The 19,824-nt window shown below is 38.4% G+C and overlaps 1 protein-coding gene across 6 annotated transcripts; it reads left to right on the top strand.

Annotated features, from left to right (window-relative positions):
• Window positions 1-20: 20 nt before the first annotated feature.
• On the top strand, window positions 21-19,590 carry EXTL2 (exostosin like glycosyltransferase 2). 6 transcript variants are annotated; one of them, XM_070486933.1, is made up of 7 exons: window positions 73-272; window positions 1,045-1,197; window positions 2,743-2,861; window positions 3,378-3,456; window positions 13,981-14,408; window positions 15,055-15,125; window positions 17,541-19,590. In XM_070486933.1, exons 4-7 carry the CDS (start codon window positions 3,452-3,454, stop codon window positions 18,027-18,029), a joined length of 993 nt encoding a protein of 330 aa, XP_070343034.1. In that variant the 5' UTR covers window positions 73-272; window positions 1,045-1,197; window positions 2,743-2,861; window positions 3,378-3,451; the 3' UTR covers window positions 18,030-19,590. The 6 variants fall into 6 exon arrangements, with proteins under 6 accessions (XP_044604917.1, XP_070343034.1, XP_014706972.1 ...); XM_044748982.2 differs by lacking the exon at window positions 2,743-2,861 and having other exon boundaries at window positions 21-272; XM_014851486.3 differs by lacking the exons at window positions 73-272; window positions 2,743-2,861 and adding an exon at window positions 603-807.
• Window positions 19,591-19,824: the final 234 nt, after the last annotated feature.

The following is a 19,824-nucleotide window of genomic DNA, read 5'->3' as shown; positions in this document are numbered from 1 at the left end:
GCGGGGCTTACGGCGGGGGCGGGGCAGAAGTTGTGGGGGCGGGAGGAGGTGGCAACTACTGGGCGGTCTAAGGGACCTACTTGCGATGGTGTCCCGCCGCCTGGACTCGAAGAAAATCCTGAGGTGGCGACCTGCAGACTGGGCTGGTTGAGAGGTTGAGAGCCCGGTCGGGCCCACCCCGACCGCATACCACTGTTGTTGCCGGATGCGCCAGCGCCCAGCGCCTGTCCTTTCGCCATTTCCTCTACTAGCGTGAAATTCCAGTGCTATAGGTAGCAGTGCTTAAGAATCCCTGCGGCGGCGGGTTGTCCTGCCGCCAGTTTGCAGGAAGCCCAAGTGATGGTTTTGCTGGGTGAACTCTACGGGCGTTCAAATCCTAGTAATCCACCCCACCCCGACCCCGAAACCGGCGCCTGGCCCTTCCGTACGGCCACGCAGGAGGCAACCAATAAATGTCTTCCGAAAGAATGTTAAATGTATTGAAAAGAAGCCCTTCTAAGGGAGCTCCCACGAGATCGTGTTGGAATTGACGTTTCTTTAAGGCATTGCTTCCCTGTCGATCTCAGTCCGCTGATACCCCCAAACTCGTGCACGTCCCCTTCACTTCCAGGTCATTGCGGGGGCCTCAGCCGCAGCTGTAACTCTTGTCGGAACCTCACTGCCTGTTTCAGGGAAGCGCCGGAGAGGCTGGCGCGGGGGTGGGACGCGAGGGCGTGCGGAGAGCAGGGACCGAGCCCGGCGGGCCTGTCCCGGGCATCCACGGTGGCTGGAACTCTTCTTCGGGCGCCTTTCCAGGAAACTATTTGGGTAAGGTCAGGTAGTCCATCACCTGAACGGTTAAAAGTTATTTCTCTGGAGAAGAAATGGGGAAAATGAGGACTCGCTTTTGGAGGTGGGCTAGAAACTACAAAACCGAGCTTCTTGGGAACTGCCTTCTAGTCTAACAGGAAGTGGAGCGTCACCGAAAAGGAGGGGCGGCCACCCGGGGACTGTCCCCTGCTTCAGGCGCTCACTTTGCGGGCGGTTTTTTTTTTTTTTTTCCAGGTTATTAATCCAACGAATGAGGTCGGCTGAATGCACGCTGCTGGGTTTAGAAAAAAACAAAAAATGAGCAAGCGAGACGTCCCTTCCGTTTTATGATAACCGGGCTGCAAGCAAATAAATCGACTGGCCCCACTGCAATCTTCTGCGCTCGAGGTAAGGAAATAGCAAAATGCTCTCGTGTTAAAAAATTTTTACCATGAGGATATATCCATGTTTTGCTCTAGTTCTGGGAACTTTGTGCGTGTGTGGGGTAAGGATTCTGTGGTTTTATTTATGAACATATAATTTACTTATTCTACAATTTTTTAAAATGTTCATGTTAATTAAAGCTGCTGTGTAAAAACAGCTAGATTCCAGAAATTAAGTTCTGGAAAGAGTACCTTGTCTTTTCCTTTCTTGGCGTCTATTTCATTGTTTTAACCTAAACGTAGAAATATTTTCAATTAGTAATATTATATTTTTTAGGAAGCTTTTATATTAGCCATAGACTTTGATTTTTACTCTACTGCACTGCTGGGGAAGCATTAAGTGGGTGCAGACTAGGTTAAAGATAAATATTTCCATGGCAATTGGATTTTTCTCCAAAACTGCATTATTTCAATATGATGTAACTTAGAGGGGGAGAGGATATATAGAAATAACCAAATTTCAGCAACTGATTTCCAGCGTTCTCTTAACTCATCAAGGTCAGCTGCAATTTGAGCCTGTATTTTGCTATTCTGCTTTTAAAAAATAAATTCTGCGTTTTATCCTATATTGTTACAAATGAGAAATTGCTCAGCTGGTTTATGGAGAAATCTGCAGTGCCCTTTTTCAAATAGTTTTGAAATAAGTTGGACAAATTGAAGTTAATTTCAGTTATATTGGTTTTCTGGGACTCCCAAATTCCCCCACTCCCCACCTCCAAAGATTAAGATAGATATTTCCCTGAGGGCCTTCTCCTTTGAAAAAGTGGCAATTCCACTGCACATCTTTTAGTCTCAGGTGGCATAATTACCAACTTCAATACTAGAGGCATTTTATTGGAAGTATAAATTGGACGCTATTTAAATAGGAAAAGTTCTATGAGAGGAAAATGTTTGACTCACTTATTTTGTCCTCTTGAAATAATATTTGTCCCATATATGCTAATCAATATATGTTGTCATATCAAAGTTAAGGTTAGCTTCTTTCATTCATTCAACTGTCATTTAGTGAGTGTCTATTATGTGCTAGGCTCTTGTGCTGGGCATGGAGTGGTCGAAGGGAAGTAGGTTACAAAGCTTAATAAGTCCAAGTTCTTTCCCTGGAGGAATTTTAGGGGGAGAAGCAGCATGAGGAAGGGCAGATGAGAGGGCAAATCAGGATTTTAGAACTGTGCGATGTTTAAGATGCACACAAGGGATGCTGCTGTGTAGTGAGGAGGGACAACTGCCACTCAATGAGTCTTTCGATATATGCAAAGCCATCCTTTTGCCCCTTTAATAACTTGTATCATGAAAGAACATGATTTTGGAAAATCAAAAATGATTCTTCAGCCCTATTCAGGTGGTCATTACTGAGGCAGTATCTTGAAAGTCTTCAGTCAATTCTTAATTCCTTCATATAATACAAGGTTAAATGGGTTTGTAAGATCATAAAATGGATTTCTACCCAGAGCTTCCTAATATTTGTTTAGATCATCTCCTACTAATTAATTGCATTTGATTAATTATGCAGACTATATGGGGGAAAAAACACCCCAGCTTCTCAGACATGTGATTGAGGATTGTGAGAAATGACAGCGGAGAGAATTAAGGGCAGAAGCTCATCTCTAGCTGAGGTTCCAGCAATAGTCAGTAAGTAATAGGAGGGATGCCATCTGTCATTCCTCAGTAACCAACCCTGGCGTTTATCTGCAACGCTGTTGTAGACCCTGTGGTTTTTTTTTAGATGCTTCAGATTGAATGCTCTATGAACCGTTAGTGAAAAAAGGAGCTGTGATGGTAGATAAAACTACAGATCCTTCAAAATCTGGAAGTTGAATACAAATGCAAATTGCTAATGTGTTCAGAAGTCTTGCTCCATGACATGTGTTCTGGTTTCAAATGTGTAAACACATTAGATTATCGGGATAATGAGTTTATTCTACTTTTGGATACTTAAGACAAAGATGAAAACAAAAGTGTTGCAGTGTTAGCCTCACAGGAAGACATTATCTCATTGCCTAAATGTAATTTTTAGAACACAGAATAGCAAATTTTAATTTCTAAAAATAATTCAAAGCCTATGGACAATGGCTTAAAAGCGTTTTTTAAAAATTTCCTGCTGATTGACAAAAACATCACAGAAAATTCTTTGATTTCCCTTCATAGTGCCAAGAGAGCCTGAACCTATCAGTTACTGAAGCCATAAGGAAAATTTTTTTAAAAATTAAAACTTTACCATTATGAGGTAAGTATCAGTATTTTTTTTGGCTTTTCAAAAACTGTAGTAGAATATGCATAATACAATGGTCACTATCTTAGCCATTTTTAAACGCACAGTTGAGTAATGTTAAGTACATTCATATTGTTGAGCAACCAATCTCCATAACTTTTCATCTTGCAAAAAACTGAAACTGTAGCCATTAAACAATAACTTCCCATTTCCCCTCCACTAAGCCCTTGACAACCACCATTCTACTCCCTGTCTCTATCAGTTTGACTACTCTAGCTGCCTCATGTGAGTGGAATCATATCGTATTTGTCCTTTTGTGACTGGCTTATTTCATTTAGCATAATGTCCTCAAGGCTTATCCATGTTGTAGCATGTAGCAGAATTTCCTTCCTTTTAAAGACTGAATAATATTCCAGTGTATGCCTGTGCCACATTTTGTTTATACGTTCATCTGTCGGTGGACATTTGGGTTGCTTCCACCTTTTGGCTGTTGTGAATAATGCGGCTGTGAACATGGGTGAAGTACCATTATTTTTATCTGAGGAAAATTATTTCCTTATGGAGGTGTTTTTGTTTCCGTGGACGTAAAAGTTCTCACTTGAGCCAAGATCTGTTAGAAAGTACTGATCTATTGAAATAGTAGTCCAGATTGTAGTCCATACCTATAAAAGTCCATACCTATAAAGGTGAAACATTCTGGTAGACTAGAACAAAGCTGAAAATAGAGACTGTGCAAAAGACAGTGAAAATACAAAGTGGCTCAAGTGTGAGAGTTGGGAGTTTGTTCTGACCCACCCCTCTTTCTGTGGCTCAGGAAAACTCACTTAATAGTCTCAATCTTGGCTATCCTATCTGCAAGATGGGGTGGGTATGTTTTAATTCCCTTCTCTCTAAAGATTTAAAACATTACTGATTTGAGATGTTATGTAACATAAGGGGAGAAGGGGTCTGACAACTTCATTACCATTACTAAGCTCTGTGAGGGCAGGAACTGGGTGGCCACTTCATTACCATCCCTAGTGCCTGACAGTGCTGGTCACGTGGTAAGCACCTGTAGATGTTTGCTGACTGACAGATATCTAACAAGGATATTTTGACCTTGCTGTAATAAAGTCATAAAGCTCGTATGAATTGGGATTGCCTCCATGTTAGGTTTGATATCTAAAACTATTTATAAATCATAATTCATATGTATAAAATCTATTTCTCTTAGAGAAGCAATTTTGGAATGTGAGTTTATTGCTGAAAACCAGGATTGTGTAGAAGAGAGAGGGTTCCATAGACTATTCCAGGGATCCATTACCTAACAATCTTATCTCCTCTTCATTTTCCTGTGACTAAAACAGAAAGAAGTTCAAATGAAAAGCTCCAGTATCCTGGAATGGTAAAAGTAATACATTTGCAGATGTACTTGGTTTCTTTTTGACCCATTTCTAGAACTAATTTTGCATGGCACTTTACTGAGCTAAAAATGCTTTTCTATTTCTAGGCTTTCTTCTCAGGGTGTATTTGACTCCTAGGATCCTTATAAGTCATGGATGTTCCTCTTAGGAATAAGGCCATTCCTACTCCTGCCCTAATATATGTCCATGGCATTGGTCATCGCCAAACATCATCATCATCATCATCATCATCATAGATGCAATTAACTGGCAATTCCTGGAGAAAGGTGCAAGGCTAGAAGGAAGTTTCAACTAGCATAATTCAGACCTGTGCCCTTTGAGGGTAGAGAGGACCTCACTGTCTGCCTCAGTAATAAATGGTGGGATTGAAGGAGGCAATGCTTAAAAAAGACTTTATGCATAATACTTTTAGGCTATTTCTTCTTAAATCAATGTGATAAAGCAAACAAGTTACTTGATAGTAACTGCTGGAGAAGTATTGAGAAAAAATATGATGCTTTGATACGTGCTTAAGAGGGGGAAAATAATGCCAGGCCCGATGGGCAGCCTTTGCTGTGGGTAACAGTCTGGGATTGGGAAAGGAAGTGGAGACACAGGTACTTAGTGTCTGCTGTTACTGTTTTAAATGCTGCCCTTGTTGTTCACGCTAACCTGATTTACCTATAAAGGAATGGCTTGCTCAACCTGACTGCCACCAAGAGGACTTGATCTTTAATGTAACCAGTACAGAAATTCTTTCCTTACAGCTTGCAGTGAGAAGTGACCTGTTGGCGGCAGCATCTATCTATTCAAGTTTGATACTGAAGTAAATGTATCTATTTATCAATATATTTTAGCAATTCTGTTTCAGAACTATAGTCTCAAAATGCAGTAAGGGCAGGACTAAGCCTTCTAAATGACAGGATTTAGATTGACTATCAATGATCATATACAAGTAGCCAGTTATACTGTCAATGGAAAAGATGAATCAGTTTAACCCTAATAGCCTGTCCATGTCACAGCTGATCCAGATTGTAGTCATCTAAATGATCCATTCATATCACTGTACAGTTGGTCATAAACATAGCAAGATTAAAAGATGAATCTGTGATACCAAGTGGACCTTTTTATTTATTATCGTCATCATTATTATAATTCTATTCCTAATCCTGCCTTTCCTGTTCCTAAATAAATACTATTATTAACACAAAATAACTTAACTTATTTTGATGTATTTAGACTTGTGAAAAAAGTAATGGGAGTTAAGAAGAACCTTATAAGAACAGATGGGAGGAAAAGTGAGGGGAAATCATTTAAGAAGGAGAGGATAGCATTGGCAGAAAATGAGAAAAGCTGTATGACACTTCCAAAATAACAGTGAAAAGGATGTATTTCCTGAATATGGCGAAAATACTAAAGGCAAAAATGCTTCCAAGAATACTGTATAACACCTGGAAAAGACTCGTGAAGAAAAGTAATCTTTCATGTACTATTTCTGGCATTCTGTATTTTGCAATGGAGTGAATTCTAGTTTATGCTGCTTAGAATTTTAATGGAAGAGACTTACTATGGGCAGTAATAAACTGACTTGGGCCAGTTCTTTTTCTGCCAATTGTCCTGAAGTCTATAGGGTTTTGTTAGTTTCTGAACCCAAACTATATTTTCATTTCTCAACTAGGTAAGGCTTTATTGTCTGTCTGTTTAAATCGCATATGCTGCCTGCTGGATTAAGTAATATAGCTTCTGGTTAATATTACCTTCTAGAAGTTTGGGGAAGTTCACAAGGATGATATCATCTAACAAATGGTGATTTTCCCCCAAGGAAAATCAGCTCATTCCCCAAGAGCTTCCATAGAAACAGAGATGATCAAAGGTATTTTAATACAGAATATCTTTGAAAAGATGTGAAAGAAAAAATCAGAATTCTGGGACATCTTTTTTTTAATCGAGTAGCTTGGCTGCAGAACTAGAAGTAGAAAGATGGCTCTTGTGGCCTGTGCTTGAGGCAACATTTCATGACTTGCTCTCCTAGTCACCAGATGGGTGATAACCCAGGTCTTTTATGGAGGGAAGGGTATCTTGGATACTGTCTAGTCTTAATTGGGCCCTAATTTACATTTAATTTGAGTTTACTCTGTTAAAGTTTCAGGTAGTTCTCATCCATTGTGAAGTTTAAGACAATTTAAAACATAGATTCCCTCATTCCATTCAACCACAAAGTGTTGTGAGCACTTCCTCAAAAACCGGGCCAGGCAGAGTTCTGGATTACAAAGGCTGGCAGTCCTCAAGATGCAGTCAGACTCAAAAAGGAGCTGGAGGCACAGTTAATAGTCATAATATCTGGAAACAAGGTCTGGTAGCACTATGCGCCCGGTTCCCAAGAGCCCTGAGGGTGGAGAGGAGTGAGAGAAACATTCACAGGGGAGGGGATATTTGAAAGATATTCCGGAAGTAGGAATTTGTCAGCTGGAGAGAGGAAAGGGCTCTGTAAGTAGAGGAAATAGCCACACAGGGGGTGTAAACACATGGGGTCATGGATCAGCACGCTGGCTGCAGGTAGAGAGGAGGAAAGTCCTTTTGGGATTTGGCACCACATGTCCCTTTGCCTCAGTTTGAACAATGTCTATCGTCATCATACCATGAACCTGGCCAGACACTGCTCATCCGTTGTATAGCTGTCTCTTTCCACTCTTCTTGCATGTTTATAGAAGAAAAGCCCAGGTTCTGAATTATCCTCTGCGTTCCACCTTGGAGTGATTTTTATCTCTTGGCAGCTGAGGGCCCTTTTCTGAGCATCTATATTCTATAATCATCAGTTTTTAGGCAAGTACCTATTTTGGAGGACGAGACGGAGGAGAAAACAATCTACATTATGAGGCAAATCTCATAGTGAAATGGCAGAATAGTTATTGTGCTTCCACCATCTGTGGCATCAAAAAAAAAATGACAGCTTCTCAATGTACAATGTCACTGCTTTTCTACCTTATGAGTCAGAGGACATAACTAATCTTTGTTCATGCTATGCTCTGGCATATTTGTTTTCAAGCTTCTGTCTGGATAATTATTGCTTTTTCAGTCTGAAGGAACCAGCCCTGGGAAAAGAATTCTTCATTCAACAGTGTCCCTTCAAGGGAACTTTGATAGATGATGTAGTAAATAACTGAATAACAGGTCTTTGAAAATTCCAGTTGTCAGGTCCATTTAAAGACATGCATTAGAGAATTTGTAACTGTTGCTTCACAGACTACGTATTATTTACTTGCTTGCTGTATCATATGTCCCCTTTTAAGAAAATTTCTTAAAATTTCAAATAATCCTCTTCCAAAGCCTACTTCAATTCTCAGATATTTAAAAATTATGATATAATGACCTAGCAATTCCACTCCTGTATATACCCAAGAGAAATGAAAACATATGTAAAACTTGTACATGGATGTTCATAGCCGCATTATTCATAATACCAAAGTGTGGAAACAACCTGAATGTCCAGCAACTGATGAACAGATAAAAAACAGTTGTATATCTTTACAATGGGATGTCACTTGGCAGTAAAAAGCAGAATGAGGTGCTGATATATACTCTGACATGGGTGAACCCATTATACTAAGTGAAAAAAGCCAGACACAAAGACCACATATTGTATGATTCCATTTATATCAAATGTCCAGAATAGACAAATCTATGGAGACAGAAAGTAGATTAGTGGTTGCCTACTGCTGGGGTGGAGGTTGGGGAGATGGGAATGACTAGTGCCTATGAATGAAGATGGATCTGGGGTTTCTTTTTGGGGTGTTGAAAATGTCTTAAAATTAGATTGTGGTGATGGTTGCACAATTCTAGGAATATACTAAAAGCCACTGAACTGCATACTTTAAATCGGTGAAATTTATGGAATGTGAAATAAATCTTAATAAAGTTGTTAAAAAAAAAAACTCAACATACCAAGTATGGATATTTATATTATCTTACAAGTACCTTAGTGACAGTCTTGTGAACTAATATTTTGACACATCCTTGCAGAATTTATCATAACACAGTAGAAAGAGTCATGGACTGTGCCTTTAGGAGATGTGGATTCTTGCCCCCGCTCTGTTGCTGGTTAGCTGCATGAGCTTAGGCAAGTTCCTTATGCCTGGACCTTGAGTTCTTTATCTATGAAACAAGGAACTTGGCTTAGCAAAGCTCTGCGGTCTCTTTTAGCTCTCTGAGTTTGTGTGTTTGTACAATAAGGCGTATAAATATTGGGGCAGTTTTGGAGACATCGCTTTATCCCTCACTGTTTGAGTATAATAAATGGCAGGGAGGTTTTCAGAGGCCATCTGGCTAGCAGTCCTTCCCCCATCCTGTTGAAGTATGTCTTTTTAGACAGAGTGTATGTAGTGCAGGGTTTCTCAATCTCAGCATTATTGGCATGTTAGGCTGGATAATTCTTTCTGTGGGGGCTGCCCTGGCCGTTGTAGGATGTTTAGCAGCAACCCTGACGTCTGCCCACTAGAGAGTAATAGCATCTCCTCTCCAGTCCCAACAAACAAAGATGTCTCCAGACTTTGCCACATATCCCCTGGGGAGCAAAATCATCCCCACTTGAAAACCCCTGGTGTAGAAGATGCTAGAATAACAATATGAAAATAACTGAAAGGATGTACTCTCTACCTATGAAGAACTAATAAGTTAACATATCTGCAAAAAAAATCGTTGGGGAGGATCTTTGATTTTTCAGAGGATTAGAAGAAGAGGAAGCATTTTTATTTTGTCTTGCTGACATATACTGTTAATCAGTCATATTTAATGTTATGTAGTCATAGATAGGAGAAAGGCAGAAAGGGAATTAGCTAAGAGCTGTCAGATTCTTTTTGGAATGAGGCAAGCTGCCAGTAAAGATATAGACATAATTTTAAAAAGAAATAAGGAAAAAACGAAACCTAAGAGGAAGGTTTAGGAATTGAGGGCAAGAGATCCGGCAGGTGGCTCCATTTACTTCTTGGTTCTTTCCAAGTAAGGTGTAGGTCGTCCAGATGTGTTCTTCCTCTTATCTCCTGCTCAAAGCTCAAAGTTGTGAATTAGGTGAGAGGTTCTTTCTCTAGAGAAAGAAGAGAAAAAAGCTATAAGCTATGAAATCCAAATAGCCATGAAGTCATCCTTACTCTCTAAACTGTTCATCTTTCTTCTCCAAACTATTCGTCAGTACTCTCCAAACGGTTCTGAAGCTGTTTCTAAGCCTACAGTAGAGTTCCACACTTCACCGAGCCTCAGAGTACAGAGGTGCCACTTGCACTGCAGTCTGTAAAGTTCTTGTTCTTGCTTTTCTTTACAGACTAAAAATTTTGCATAATTTTATTGGACTGTGTTATTTAATAAATATCACATGAAATATTTACACTGTTTCTAAAGATATCAATTATTCATGTCTCCTAAAACACATTTGATACTGGTAAAATAGGGGATTAGAAGCTATCTGAAAGAGGAAATTTCTGTGATGGGTACAGGGATAAACTCCTACTTAAAAGTATAGACAGAAGTGAAGCAGTCACCCAGGAGTGTGTTTGACAATATATATTTATAGTAGGCTATGGTAATTAATCTTCATTACTTTTTCTAGACTAAAACTGTTAGGTCGTAAGTTATCAGTGCTGCTTTATAGACTAGAAACACTCTTAAAAATTTTAATTGAGGTATAATTGACATATAACATATTAATTTCAAGTGTACAATGTGATGATTCAATATTTGTATACATTGCAAAATGATCACCACAGTAAGACTGATTAACATCCATCACCTTACATAGTTACAAAAGATTTTTTTCCTTGTGATGAGAACTTTTAGGATCTACTCTCTTAGCAACTTTCAAATATACAATGCAGTATTAACTGTAGTCACCATGCTATACGTTCCATCCCCATGACTTATTTATTTTATAGCTGGAATTTTGTACCTTTTGGCCCCCTTCACTCATTTTTCCCACTACCCATACTCCCCAACTCTGGCAACCACCAGTCTGTTAACTGTATCTGTGAGCTTTGTTTTTTGTGCATTTTTTGTTTTTGTTTGTTTTTATATTCCACATATAAGTGAGATCATACAGTATTTCTCTTTATCTGACTTATTGGAAACAATTCTATGTAAGTTTTACAATATGCTATTCCTACTCAGCTGTAGAAAAGAAACATAAAGATCTTAGTCAGGCTATACTTTAATACAATTGTCAGATGATTCTTTACTCTGAGTGCTTGTAAGTAGCCATTTTTGTGGAACTGAAAATATGTTTTTATGAGACCTGCTTTTGATTCAATGTTAGGATTTTCAAGACGTTTGAACCAAGATTTTTAATTCATAATGATTTGTCTTCGGTTGACTACATTAAGAACATGTGTAGTTTTAGTAGGAGGGCATATGATGAGACCATTGTACTCTAAAACCTTAGATTACTGTCCTTGAAAAATAATCATGGTAAAGCTGAGGTTACTTCAAAAATAATTCATTTTATTCGTATCTTAGAGTGAGGCCATGATAAAAGGGGAAACACAAAATTGCTTTTCTTAACACAACAGGCTACAGAGAAAGACCAGGAGAGAATATCCTTGAACGGTTACTACAAACTTTTCAAATCTGGGCTGTTGAAAAGTGAAGCTGCTGAATGACAATGACCATTGCCTTGTCATTGTGAATAAGCTCCTCTGCTTGCACGTGCCTCAGCACACTATCACATCTTGGAGTGTATGCCCCTAGCCCCCTTGGAATTTTCCATTCCCCATTCTTGTAAACTTCAAGGGAAGATGTTAAACATGGTCTATATGGTCTCTCTGTGTCCTTGCTGAACTATAGAGAAACTGCAGTTAGAAAACACACCTCACAACGTGAAACAAGACCATGAGAATGTGATTGTTACTTTTAACCCCACCACTGTCAAGTCTCTTCAATGAAAAACAAAAGGTTGATTCACCATCATTTAGAAAGTAAAGTGAGATTTCATTTGGAATCTAATCTGTTAGGAAGATTTAGACTACGGTTTTAGGATTTCCTGTGGAATCATGCCTAGCTGCAAATGCCGAACTTAAACCACAAGGTGTGAAATCAAGAGCTTGATATACACACGCAGTGCGCTTTTCCAAGAAAATGGAGAGAACCAAAAATAAACCGTACAGAGGCAGTTATACAAAGAACAGTGACCATGGCTCTGTACAGCTAACATACCACGACTGTGGTTAGCAGTAAGAACTCGTCTCTACCTTTATTGTATTTGTATTAAGAAATAGATGAGGGGATATGCTTACTGTAGCCTAAGAAGAGAAATTGTATCAAAAATAGTAAGAGAGAATAGGCTATGAGTCAATCAATTAAAGTCATTAAGAATAATAATATCTCATTCTTTCTGGTTCTAAGTGATCTATTTTTTCTTAAAGGTGTTCTTTAAATATTGTTCAGAAACTCCTACTTGATTTTTGTTTTCAGTCTTTTCATAAGTAAATTTTTTTGAACATTCTCTTTCTTCATTTCTGGCTTTTGTACTTGAATAAAGTGGTGAATAGATCTAGGATGTATGCTAAGATGTATATGAAGTCTCAGCTACGCAAATACAAAATAAGGACATACCTAAAAAGCTAATGGTAGCTTCTGGAGGTGTAAGTCAAGTCTGGAATCAGAAGCAGAAATAACAGAAGGATGAAAAAACAGCAACAATTAAAAGCCAACAGTGCTCCAGAAGGAGACAGCAAGGTGTTAATGAAACTATATTGGAGGCCAGGAAATCAGAGTTCTAGGTCTCTGTAAAACCATCTGTGAAATTTAACCCTGCCTTCCCTATATGACTGAGAGTTTTGATTAGCCAGAAATATTTTGAGCAGTGAATATGCAGGCCACATTCATCAGTTCTATTCTATTCGCCGTTCATCTGTTCGTGACTATTCTGTAGCCATCTCCAGCGGGTCCTTCAGGCATAGTGAGGAATAGGAGAGTACGTAGCTGTTACAATGCCTTGTGGTCCTTACATACTGTGAGAGAGGGTATGTTGGAAGCTCAGGAGCCCTACCTCAGTTCAACCTGGATTTGAATCGAAGGCTGTACACTCCCGAACCCATAATGATGAATAGCCTGGGCTCTAGCAGCAGATTTTCCTGGATGTAAATCCTAACGCCATTACTTAGGTTGTTTAGAAATCTAGAGAAAGTTATTGAACCTCTATACGCATCCAAACTATTAAATGGGAATAATAATAGTAAAAGGTAAACTAGATCCTGTTACTCCCCTGATCAAAACGCTCCACTGGCTTCCTATCTCAAAATAAAATCCATACTCCTTATTCAGGCTGACAAGATCTCTCATCATCTGGCCCTTGCTTAATGTGTCACTCTGATTTATTCTCTTCGTTACCACTGTCCCAAATTATCTTTGAGTTTGCTTACTTTGTTATCTGTCTTGCCCTACTATCTCCTCTGCTACTAACACTAGACACCTTGTCTATCTTCTTCATTGCTACATTCACAGAACCTAGACAGTACCTGGCACAGTAAGTGTTCAGTAACAATTCATTTAATTTATTGAAGGAATAAGTACATACTATGACATGCAAAGTACATAGCACAGGGCTTAATAAGTAATAAACCCACTGTAAGTGTTTGCTGCTGCTGCAGCCATTATTGTCTGCTTCGTAGATTAAGATCCTGCATATGATTTCATTTAGAAAAGAGTTTGCTACCAAAAAGTAAGATTAAAGTTAGTATAATACAGTATATGTATATCAAAACATCAAGTTGTATACCTTAAATATATATGATTTGTATATGTCAATGGTATCTCAATAAAGCTGTTAAAAAAATTAGTAGACTACTAAGAGAAGTAAGATCCCATTTGAAAATGTAATCTCAGGTCCAAATTTTTAGTAGTAAAATGAAGGCAAATTTTAAAATGCACTGCTTAGTTCTTCCTGTTTGGTGTGTAGATCTTTTGCCTGCAACCGCAAAGCAAGCAGGCCCAGAAGGGAAGCTTGATTCCCTGTCCTTATTATCTTAAGCCAAATCACCCTCTCAAAGAGGCAGGGAGAACTGCATTTGAATCAACTAAAATGAGGTTAACCTCTCTCATTAAAACAAGCAGAAACAAAATATGATGACTAGTAAGAATGCTAACATTCTATATTTTATTTCCATTCCTACTCCAGGTGTTGCCACATCTGCAAACTTCCTGGAAGAGTGATGGGGATTCGAGTGCTCCGTTTCTCTTTGGTAGTCATCCTTGTGTTACTGCTGGTAGCTGGTGCTCTGACCACTCTACTTCCTAATATCAAAGAAGACAAGATGCTTGCTTTACGACGGGAAATAAAATCCCAGAGCAAGTCCACCCTAGATTCCTTTACCCTCATAATGCAGACATACAACAGAACGGATCTACTGTTGAGACTTTTAAATCATTATCAGGCAGTACCACATCTGCACAAGGTGATTGTGGTGTGGAACAACATTGGGGAGAAAGGACCAGATGAGTTATGGAATTCTCTGGGGCCTCACCCTGTCCCTGTGATCTTCAAACTACAGACAACAAACAGGATGAGAAATCGACTCCAGGTCTTTCCTGAGCTGGAAACCAGTGGTGAGTTGCAACTGGGTTCTTAGCCTGGCAGGGCTGCAGCTAACCAGAGCTGGGGGCGGGTATGTGGATTTCTGGCCCTTCTACTTGGCCTAAGTGTCTGGAGAAAACAGGGAAATTTAATCATAAGAAAGCACTTTGAAAAACTTAAGGGGCAATTTCCCAGATGTCAAGAAGCAGTTTCCTGGGGAAGAAATCACATACATCTTACAACAATGACAAAAAGGTTAATATTCTGGAAGAAGATATGCTATAATTATGTGTTATTGCATCTACAGAAGGTAGTAAAATGCCATTTAACTTATGCCTGATGTATTTCTTGCCACCTCCTTTTTCCTCCCATTCATAGCAGTTTCGAGAGGTTGTAATTTGCTTAAAAGAATCTTCGTTTTATTTATTTTTAGGTTCATTAGTTTCTAAGATAATGGATGATAACTACATGATGATTTTCCCCTCAGGCAGTTATAACATAAATTACGATTCAAATAAAAACTTTTTCTGCTAGACAAATCTCTCCAAGAATATATTTCTTATTTACTATTTTTGTTAGAAAAATACTTCATTTAAATGATCTATATAGACACCATTGTATCTTACAATGTTTTCATTTCCAAACTGTTGGATTTAAATTTTTTTCCTTTCATTTCAGCAGTCTTAATGGTCGACGATGACATGCTAATTAGTGCCCAAGACCTGGTTTTCGCTTTCTCAGTTTGGCAGGTAATATTGCTGTATTCTTTATGAAATCACCAATGTACTATCTTATCTAGCGTTTAACAAGACAGCATGGTTGAATGTGGGACTCACCCAAAACAGTGTAGACAATATTTATCTAAAAGATGGATGAATTTGTTTGGGGGTAATCAAGATTTCCTGTACTCAGTTAAGCCAACCTGAAAGTTATGGTCTCTTTTGTGTATATTTGATGTATATTTGGTATACTGGGGAGAAGAGCTAGAACCACCTGCCAGAGAACAACAAGGAAATGATCTGGTATATGTTATAGCAAAGACTAGAATCCAGAGATATTTTCCACAAGGTCACAGACATGTGTTTCAAATGAGAAGTGCATTTCTATATTAATGTTGTGTATAACTTTCTTTAAAAGAAAGCGTTTATGACATCCACAAAATTTAATTCTGATTCTGAGACCGTTGTTTAGAAATGAATAATAATGATAGTAATTCTACATGCACCATTGTGGTGGAGGTTTCATTTTTTTTCCCCTAAATCCTAGCTGGGATAAACAGGCATAAATTGCTCACTAGTCTATAAAAACAGCTCTTTCCTGTTGAATATGTGGTAATAGTAACTGGCTTTCACAAGTTGCACTACAATTACCTGAAACCAGAACTGCACACAAAAACTCGGAAGTCCTATCAAATAATTCAACACTGTGCTACCCAATAAATGATCTAATTTGCACTTAGTAACTTTCCATTAGCTAACTGGGTTATAGCAACATTAGATATTAATGGTAAGTGGTCACAGTACTCTGCAGATATCAGCATTTTAAAAACTTCAGTTTTTAACTACATGCCTCGTGTACTGATCCACAAATGTTTTCCAAATATCAGCAGTTTTCCAGCCCTGTAAATAAAAACTTCTTAGGCAGAAAGTTCTAATGTGGTACCCTAGCTGTGAGATTCCTATTTCCGGTAAAAATCAGTTTACCTAAAATGTCAGGAGTTAGAGGACATATGACTGTGGTTAATTAGAACAATCCAGGTGAACCATAATTAAAGATGGATAAATATGCTTTTAGGTTTTATTTGTAAAAATATCAAGGACAATTTCAATCCATTGCCCAAGATAATCTGACTCCTAAGATTCAGTCTCATCAGTGCCCTGCACTGATGTGATGATTTGGGATATAGAGGCAAGCAAGATGAAGCCTCCCAGCCTTTATCCCTCAACCCCTGACCTTCCCCTTTGCCTCCCAGCAACATAGTTGTCACTCTGTCCTCAGTGCTCCCAGGAGATTTACCCAACTGCATTTACAGCTATCTCACATTATGGGTAGTTCCTTGTTCCTATGTCTGCATCGTACCCTCTCTACACTGAGTTCTTTGAATGGCATTTAACCCAGCGTGATTTGTGTGTGTGTGTCCCTAGTTTAGTGTCTGTTCAGTAAATGAGTGAAACAAATTATTTATGAGATTGAACTAAACTTTTTAATTCTGTAAGTTATTACCTCTTTCTCATGCTGCACTGATTTTCTTTTGTTTGCTGATTTTTTGTTTAATTTTTGGTTACTCTCAACTTAATATTATAAAGTATTTTGTTACTCCCCTTTCATCAAAGATCCTAATACATCTCATCACATATATATGAGATATATATTCTCTTTTTTTTTGAGGAAAATTAGCCCTGAGCTAGCATCCGCTGCCAATCCTCCTCTTTTTGCTGAGGAAGACTAGCCCTGAGCTAACATCCATGCACATCTTCCTGTACTTTATATGTGGGATGCCTGCCACAGCATGGCTTGACAAGCAGTGCATAGGTCTGCACCCAGGATCCAAACTGGGGAACCCCAGGCCACTGAAGCGGAACGTATGAACTTAACCGCTGCACCACTGGGCCAGCCCCTATATATATTCTCGTATTTTAAAAAAGGAAACACCCAAGCTGAAAAAGAATAAAATATAGCACTGTTTAAAATCAACAGTGACTTTCAAGAACATTGAAATCAGCATGGAAAAACAGTAAAATCATATGTTCAGATCCATAATTTTATATACTCCTAAGAGATTAAACCAGTTTTTCAAAATAATCACGTTATATTTTCTTATCTTCTATAATAAGTAGCATTCATACAGTCAACTTCTCTTGCAGCAAACTTTGAAGAACCAGACTCTTTGGTTTATTAATATCAGATAATGTTTGGATTAGGAGAACATTTGTGAGGTTAGAAATTTTGTCAAATATTTGGGTTATGATGGGATTTGTCTTGTAAACTTATTGGCACATCAGTTTATGAAGTTGCCTGGAGTTTGATGAAATTGAGATGTAGAAGCCAGGATAAAATAAAATTGACAAATCAGTTTCATTCTCTCTGTAATAAATCGTTGCCTTTTTCGCCATGTCTATTCTAAAGAAATGCCACATTTAATTGTTCTTTTTCTGTCTTTTCAGCAATTTCCTGATCAAATTGTAGGATTTGTTCCTAGAAAGCATGTGTCTACGTCATCAGGTATCTACAGTTATGGAGGTTTTGAGCTGCAAACGCCAGGCTTTGGAAATGGTGACCAGTACTCTATGGTGCTGATAGGAGCCTCATTCTTCAATAGCAAATACCTTGAACTCTTTCAGAGGCAACCTGCAGCCGTCCATGCTTTGATAGATGAGACGCAAAACTGTGATGATATCGCCATAAATTTTATCATTGCCAAGCACATCGGGAAGACTTCAGGGGTATTTGTGAAACCAGTAAACATGGGCAATTTAGAAAAAGAAAGCAACGGTGGCTATTCTGGAATGTGGCATCGAGCAGAGCACTTTCTGCAGAGGTCTTTCTGTATAAATAAGCTTGTTAATATCTATGGTAGCATGCCCTTAAAATACTCCAACATTATGATTTCTCAGTTTGGTTTTCCTTATGCCAACCACAAAAGTAAAATGTGAAAGTAAAACAAACAAAAACCAACCTCAAAACTGCTTAGTATTTGAGTAGCTCATCCGTGCTGTGGTTGGTTTGTTTTCTTTTTTTAAGCAACATCATGAACTTTTATCCACCCCAGAAGTCTCTACAAAATAAAAAATGTACAGCGCTCCTAAGATATGAAATTCACATGAACTTCAAAAACCAAAAAGCTAGTATTATCCAGATAGGTCTTCTTGTGAGAAGTTTTTGTCCACAGATACAACGCCTTGGTCAGCGATTTTGTTGTTTACATCCTGAGACTGTTCTCCAATTTCTTTGACTCCTGGCATTTGCCTTAAGGACCTGTGTAGAAAGCTGTTTCCAGGATCAGAGAAGCATTTCTCAGCTTTTTCATTAAAGGATGATTGTTTTCATTTGAAGTCTGAAATGCCTTTTTCGCAAAAGCCTGTGGTAGGGAAAAGCCATGTGAAGAGAGAATAGTCTCAATCCCATGTAAAAACAAGTGACACATTCGTGACTACCAGTGCTTCCCGTGTGGTCCTTCCACCCAACCCTTTCCAGGACTGCCTCAGCCAAGCATGGTTTTGATGCAACTATCAACGCTTTTATTTTTGTTAATAAGTCTGTTGTAACTAGGGGAGTGAATTTTAGTAGCTGAGGGATGTCTAGTTGTTTGCTTGATTTTTGTGAACATTTACTGCATGGATCACAAAAAAAGTGCAGCCTATGTTTCTTATATGCAACTTATATGCAGCAAGGAGTAAATCTGTTACAAGATTCAGGTAGTGCATTTTGTCACTGAATCTGACCTTGAGATTGTACATTAATTCTTATTTTTTACATACAGTATATGTAGTTTAAGAAACACGTATAAGATAACGCTTCTGAAAGAATGATTAAGTAGGAACTGGCAGAAGTTAAAAATGTTATTGTCAAAAGGTCTTTATTGTCAGGGCGTAGGTGATCTCATGGATCTTAAAGAGTGGTATGGATTATGCACAAAGTCATTCTCTTGAATCCAGAACTTCTTTTTTTTTTTTCCAAAAAAGATCCAAGGCATTATTCATCATGATGAAATTTCAATTACATAGATACAGGAAAAAATAAGAGTACTGAGTCATAGCAGGCAATTCTATAGGGACTACATCAGCTCATTGTTAAGTTGCCCACGTCCTGTTATGCAAATTAATATCTGTGCTCTACACAGTGTCTATATTTGGTCCTTGTTCACTACTGATGGCAAGGAATATTTAATTAGGCCTCTGTCTACCATCTTCTCTCCCTCTCTCCCTCCTCCTCCTCTTTCTCCTCCTCCACGTATAATGACATTATGTTCTCCCAATTGCAAAGCTCTGAAAATATTAATCGTGGTTAATGTTGCAACAATGAAGTCTCTGTGCAGTTAGTTGAGCATATGTTGTTTCCTGCGTTGGCATGTGTATGCGTCTTAATGCAGTCAGATAAAACCAGTAGAACTCAAAACCTCACTAAAAATCTATAATGTTAGTTATCTACTTTGTCCAACCTTGGTAGTGATTTTTTTGCCTCTTGGGCGGATAAATAAAGTAAACTTTTACCATCCAGGTGTTCTATGTTAATTAAGCAGGCTCTTGTTTTTGTGGTCATTATTTTTACAAATTTCTAAACATTCTAATATATTGCTCAGAGTAAGGTAGACGCATTAGCTAGCTACATTCTCCGTGAGAAAATTTTGCAGTGGGAAAATATTCTCAGATTTTTTTTTTCCCATCTTGTGTTCTTAAACTTGTTTTAAGCCTCACATAAGTTAATCATATCATGTTTTTTGGACCTTAT

The sequence above is a fragment of the Equus asinus genome, chromosome 16 (genome assembly GCF_041296235.1).
Source record: "Equus asinus isolate D_3611 breed Donkey chromosome 16, EquAss-T2T_v2, whole genome shotgun sequence".
Classification (NCBI taxonomy): Eukaryota; Metazoa; Chordata; class Mammalia; order Perissodactyla; family Equidae; genus Equus; species Equus asinus.
This window is presented reverse-complemented; position numbering and strand designations above follow the sequence as displayed.

Bases quoted from the DNA above. Each gene is read 5' to 3' on its own strand.
- EXTL2 (XM_044748982.2), top strand. The intron at 14,409-15,054 runs GTGAGTTGCAAC...CTTTCATTTCAG, and splicing joins TCCTGAGCTGGAAACCAGTG to CAGTCTTAATGGTCGACGAT. The intron at 15,126-17,540 runs GTAATATTGCTG...CTGTCTTTTCAG, and splicing joins TCGCTTTCTCAGTTTGGCAG to CAATTTCCTGATCAAATTGT.